At 40.6% G+C, this 6,000-nt stretch overlaps 1 protein-coding gene and 1 pseudogene across 4 annotated transcripts; both read right to left on the reverse strand.

The window, feature by feature from the left end:
* Nucleotides 1-1,320: 1,320 nt before the first annotated feature.
* Nucleotides 1,321-3,444, reverse strand: LOC117612193 (protein MITOFERRINLIKE 1, chloroplastic). 4 transcript variants are annotated; one of them, XR_004583316.1, is made up of 3 exons: nt 2,148-3,444; nt 1,467-1,932; nt 1,321-1,353 (listed from the first exon to the last, which is right to left on the reverse strand). XR_004583316.1 is itself a non-coding variant. In XM_034340949.1 (2 exons), the coding sequence occupies exon 1, from the start codon at nt 3,319-3,321 to the stop codon at nt 2,155-2,157; it is 1,167 nt and encodes a 388-aa protein (XP_034196840.1). In that variant the 5' UTR covers nt 3,322-3,444; the 3' UTR covers nt 1,411-1,932; nt 2,148-2,154. The 4 variants fall into 4 exon arrangements, 2 of the variants coding, with proteins under 2 accessions (XP_034196840.1, XP_034196841.1); XR_004583317.1 differs by lacking the exon at nt 1,321-1,353 and having other exon boundaries at nt 1,413-1,659; nt 1,751-1,932; XM_034340949.1 differs by lacking the exon at nt 1,321-1,353 and having other exon boundaries at nt 1,411-1,932.
* A 683-nt stretch (nt 3,445-4,127) lies between these two features.
* LOC117636657 overlaps nt 4,128-6,000 on the reverse strand; it is a 7,063-nt pseudogene continuing 5,190 nt past the window's right edge.

Below are 6,000 nucleotides of genomic sequence, written 5' to 3' on the forward strand. Positions count from 1 at the left end.
AGTCAAATCGGTTTTTAAACAATATCGGACTAGAAGAGCGGAGGAAGACAAAGCGCATTTTAGAGTCCAGCCACATACAGGCCAACTCTCGGAAAACTGGGTTGAGATATGAAACCAACCAAACAAAATACAAATGCAAAAACAAGAGACAAAACCAGCTAATGAAGATAGATCATTGCCAATAGGGTCTAGCATAGTGAAAAAGAGCATCACATGTAGTTGCATATTAGTGGTCTCGAGTTCGAACCCGAATCCACATGTGTGTGGCCCTACACGTGTGGCGAATTTTCAAGTCTAACACGTGGACAACACATATTAGGTGACATGGAGCACGTGTAGCCGTTGGGCTTTCACACGTGGACTAACCCGCTTTAATATCATGAAGGAAGTTGAGGTTCTACCCCAAAACCAATTGGCAATGGGGGGAGTAGCCCAACTCCTAATAAGCCCTTATTATGTTTCTCAACTTTCCAGTATATGACTTTTTGCCTTCACATTCTCACAAGCATGGCATTGGCAACGGAAACATTGTGGATGCCTACAGCACAGCACCCATGCCGTTCAAATACGACTCCTCTGTCTCCACCTTGCAAGCTGATCATGAGCTTCACTTTCTTGTCGTGGAAGGAGCCGACGGTCTGTCTTCTTTATATCCTCATGTCCCATAATAAAATTTAAAATCACCAAAAATGTATCTCAATTTCAGTATATCCAAAAAATGTAACATGGCCCGATTGGGTAATTGGAAAAATTGTCCCCGACCGCCATGTATTCAAAAATCTTCGAAAGTTCGTCGAGGCACCAACACGAACAAGCAAACGAAATGGCTGCAAATCTTACAAATAATATAACTGAAATCGTGTACCTGCGATAAAACCTTATATTAAACAAAAATAATTTTGTGCTGGGAATTCTCATGGTTTACAATTTGCTTGGAACTTTGTCAGCAATTCCAATAAGATTGAAGCTAAAGTGAACCTGATTTAGTGGTCAAAGTTAATAATGGCTGGTTTTGTTTTCTGTCATTGGGCATTTGGGCCCAAATATACGAAAATGAAAAATCAGTAAACTTGAATGGAAATGGCTCCCCTTCCTTCCTACCATTCTAATTCCCATTTCAGGAAAATAAACATGCCATAACATAATCTACTTGCTTATTTGCATGTTTGCTGCAGCGAATGCACAAATATCTCTAATTCCGCTGTGTGTGGCTGTGGAGCAAATAAATTTGGCAATGGAATCTCCAATTTGCATCCACATACATGTATGCATCACAATAATCACAATGGCTCTCTGTCATTTATCATCTCTTCACTAAGAACTGAAGGAGAAAAGTTCATTTGTATATCTACGCTGAGACACCAGGAACCAAAAAAATTATGTTGACAAGTGTCAATTCTCATGCTGAAGTGAGTTTTGGGGTAGGATGAAGAGCAATGCTCATATTAACAGTAAATATTTCATACCAGATTGTCCTGGGGCCTTTGACTTATGCCTTCAAGGCAACAATTTGCGGTCTAATAAACCAATCAAAAACACCCAAGCTTCCATTGCAGCAAGAAGCATTCAGAATAAAGTCCTACAAAACTTTATAGCTCCTTTGTATTATGACTTGCATCAGAAATTCAAGATACATACCCATCATCCAGAATCAGGCTACTAAAAGTTTTTCGTGCCGTAAGTATACGGTTTAGAAAGCAAAAAACAGTTAATTTTACCTCCATTTTCACTGTGGATGATGAAATTGTACCTTGGAATGCTATGTTAAACACAATTACGTAACTCAGTTTTCCATTTTCCCTCCAATAAGGTGCTTCTTATTGATTGTGCCTTCAATCCTACAGCATGATAATCATTTTCCCTCTCTTTCTTGCTAGGGAAAAAAAAAAAAGGAGTTGTAGCAACACAGATACTACTTTATGTGACAGAAACCTACATCTCATGAAAATACAAAGTAATTTAAGTAAGCATATTACTAGGCATTAACTTTATTATTTTGGGAAAGAAGGAACATATTACATTATAAGGTGTTGAAATTTGAAATGGTTTCTACTTCTAGTCTTCTTTTCATTACTCTTAGGCAATTAATTATACCAACAAAAATTGAAAAAAGTGAGATTAAAGAGAAGATTTCACCAAAATTATACCATGAAATCATGTGGAGGAAGCAACACCAACATCAACAGCCAATTCTTGCATTTGCAGCTCCTTCCTCTTAATATACTGATTCAAAATGGCAAGCCTGGCAGTCTCGAACGCAAAGTAACCCAAAGCAGAAAAGCAAGCGCTGTGAAGAACTCTGGGCCCAACTCCTCTCGTCAACCCCACCCACCCTTCCTCCGTTAAAATCTGCTTCACCGTCCCCGAAACCCCACTCTTTGCAGCACCAGTCATCAGCCTCGTCTTCACCACATCAAGCGGAGTCGTCATGGAGGCCGATATTGCACCGGCCAATGCCCCACAGATCACGCTCTGTATCGGCTCCAAATGGGTTTGCTTCGTCTTGCTCAGAACCGCAGATTTCAAATACTCGAACGAAGAATAGCTCAAGACACCCGCAGGCAAGTTCCTCAGTAATGTCGCAGAGTACCCTGCGTACAGACCCAAGACACCGTCGTTTTCCAGGATCTTCAACAGCACCTGCCACGACCTCCCTTTGGCCCCGGCTTGCATTCTCTGCGTGATGAGCTCCTTCGGGACCATAATCGCGGAAGAGACAATATTGCCCATGGCTCCGGCCGTGGGAGGGATAAGAACGGGAGGGTAGTTGGGTAATTTGGAGAGCACCGACTTACCCAGCTCGCAGGTGCCGAAGTAGATGGCGGAGGAGCCGGTGGAGCCGACGATAACCGCGGAGATGCCGCTGTAAAATCCCGAGATGCCCTTGGTCTGGAAGGTCTTGAGGACTGCGTCGAAGGCGTTTGCGTAAATGTCTGAGGCGCCTTTGGTCTGGAGCTTCGTCTTGATGGTGTCCAGAGGGTGGAGGCAGAAGTAGGTGAAGGCTCCGGCGATGCCTCCGCCGCCTGCGCCGATGAGGGCACGCTCGAACACCGTGAGGTTCTTCAGTAAAATCTGGGTCTTGGGCCGGGTGTTGGGTCGGGAATTGGAGAACCAATTTGGGGCGGGGGAGGTGGTTGTGGAGGTGGTGGAAGCAAAGAATGGGATGTGGTTTTGGGTAGGGGTGAGGGTAGATTGGGAATTTGGGGTGATGAAATGAGTGAAGAGACTAAGGAAGTCATTGGAGGTTTGGGAATGGAGGTGGTGGTGGTGGTCTTGATTGGGTGAGGGGAGGCCCAGAGAAGCTGAGAGTCTGTTCTCCATGGCTGGCTCACTCAATTCTCTCTCTCTCTCTGGAGGTGAGCCTTATTCGCTGTTCAGAATTTCAGATGAGAGAGAGAGAGGGAGAGCGAGCGAGCGCCATGGAAAATGAGAGTAGGAGGATGGCGGTTGGGCTGAACAAAGTGAGTTAGGTAGTGTATGTGGAAATTGGAACTTGGGTAAGTTTTGGGCTAAACCCAATTACCTTATCAGACCAATTTTTTATGGGCCTTTTTCTGTTTGTTGGGTCAAACTCTTCTAATTTTGTGACATTTTTTAATCGATGTAAAATTACCTATCTATATCTCATATTAATTTTTCGAGTTCGAATGCTAAAAAAATTAAAATAAAATAACGTTTGATAGAATCTCTTCAATTGGTGTTCTAACGGAGAATTGAAAACTGCATTTTCTTGTTTCATTGTGAAAGTATTATTGTACTACAGTCCTGAATGAGGATGGCTTGTAAGATAATATCCGGGTGTTCAAAAGTCGCGTATTGGCGCCACAGGAGTCTACCATAATGAAAAAGGCCTTGAGCATTGTTGCTTGCTTTTGTAGGCTCAAAAATAGACTAGTCCCCTGGGTTTTAGGGTATGGAGATTAAATTGTCATGTAGGGTAGGTTAGACCATAATAGTCATTTCAACAGTTGTGAATTGTGTTCTTTCTTTCTTTTTCCGCTTTCACATGGATGGCTGTTGTGATTCTATGAACTTTTTATTCTTCTTGTTTTCTTTTTCAATCTAAATCGTAAAGCCTTATCATGCCACAATATGTGAGAGATGCTGGCAAAAAATGTGTACTGAGATTGTCAAAAGAATATGTACAAGGATTTCTTATTTCCTGCAACTCTTTATAATTTATATAGGGGAATTGTAGAAAGAACATGTACTGAGATTGTCATGTGTTTTTCATTTCACTTCAAACTTGCGCTAAAAAGAACAGAACTGATTCCTGAAGCTAGTTCTGGTTCTGCATCCTATACAGTTTTGGTTCCATGAATCTCCATCTCGTGTAATTACTCCTCATGCATGCTTTTGATCAACGGATACGATTCAAATGGGCAAAAGGCTCCGGATTAGCTTTGGGAGCTGGTTTAGCCACCTCAGGGACCTCAAAAACATTCCAGAATCTCAGCGTTTCATCACCAGCTGCTGATGCTGTTATAAAAAATAATAGTTTTCCTCTTTCCGTAAAGCCAAATACAAAATATTTATATTATAAATAACATATAAACAAATTAGAAAGTTTTGAAGGTATAATGAAATTCAAGAAAACAAATAAATAGGTAAGTAAAGGAAAATAAATAATAAGTAAGAAGGTGAGTTTGGTACGGTGAAGCACGTCAAAGACGCTGTCCTAAAGCCTTTGTAGCCTCCCTACGTGCAGGTACTGACGGTCTACAAGACTCCAAGATACGACCCTTGTACACAAACTCAAGATCCGCTATGAGCACATTCACAGACAGATATAGGTATCCAAGTCACATAACCATTGCCCAAAATAATAATAATATAAAGTAGAGAATATATGTAAAAGTAGACAAGGAGAGAATTAGAATGTGTATGTGATATTCTGATAATGTATTGTGTGTTATTGTGTGTTATTGTGTGTATATCAAATGTGAAGGAGGAGTGGCCTTTTATAGGCATCCAAAAACATGTAACCTTCACCAACCATAAAAGTCCACCAACCATAAAATTAAGGCATTCACCAACCAGAAATAAAACCTAAATATTAAATATTTATAACCCCCATAATAAATAAAATAAAACAGCCAAAATAATTAAATAAATAAAATGGTTAAATTTTTAAAACCTTTTAAAATTCCAACAATCCCCCACAAGGTTTTCAAAATTTTACCATGACAAAAAAACAGTGAAAAATATATAATATATATATATGGGCAATATAATACTATGTAATAGGTGTAGGTGCCTTCCGGGCTTGAACCTTCACTTAGTGATGATAGTCTCCATTTGAGGAACCTGAGTGTACACAGTATTGAACTCGGCACCTTTGATCAAACTTCAACATATCCCACACATAGTATTAGTTGAGACTTGGATGCGGGGTAGAGCTATTTATGGCCATGCGCTAATCTTGATTCTCATGAGAGTTACTAGAGAATAGCCCAATTCTCATAGTCGCGGCCTCACGACGTCTCTCACTTAGGTGAGTTCTCCAAGAGTACATGTGACCTGCACCCTGCGGGAGTTTGCCCGCCTTGAAACTCATTCAGGGATAAATCCCTTCCTAACGTCACATAAAATAGCACTTTTGCCTTAGGGATGAGCAGAAGAATATCTCAAGGATATCTCCATAGTTTTATGAGTGCTATATGAGTCACGCAATATGGATTGTTTCTACCACATTGAACTTCCTTCATGGGATCTCCAATCACAGAAGTTGGGTTACCTCCCTAGGTGACTCCCTTATGGGCTTAAGCACATCCCCCTTGACATTTTGCATTAATAGCCTCCTCCACGAGGCATGCATATCAAAACTAGCCTTCACAAGGCATATATAATGTAGGTCATGTCTTTGTTCTCCATTTTAGCGCTCTTTAAACCTGCATGTTATTAAAATATTTCCTACACAATCTTGCACACAAATAATTAATGGATTTCACCTCAGTATAATTGGAAATTAAATACGCATTGGTATACAGTTAAGTATAA

Source organism: Prunus dulcis, chromosome 8 (assembly GCF_902201215.1).
Source record: "Prunus dulcis chromosome 8, ALMONDv2, whole genome shotgun sequence".
In the NCBI taxonomy this organism is placed as follows: Eukaryota; Viridiplantae; Streptophyta; class Magnoliopsida; order Rosales; family Rosaceae; genus Prunus; species Prunus dulcis.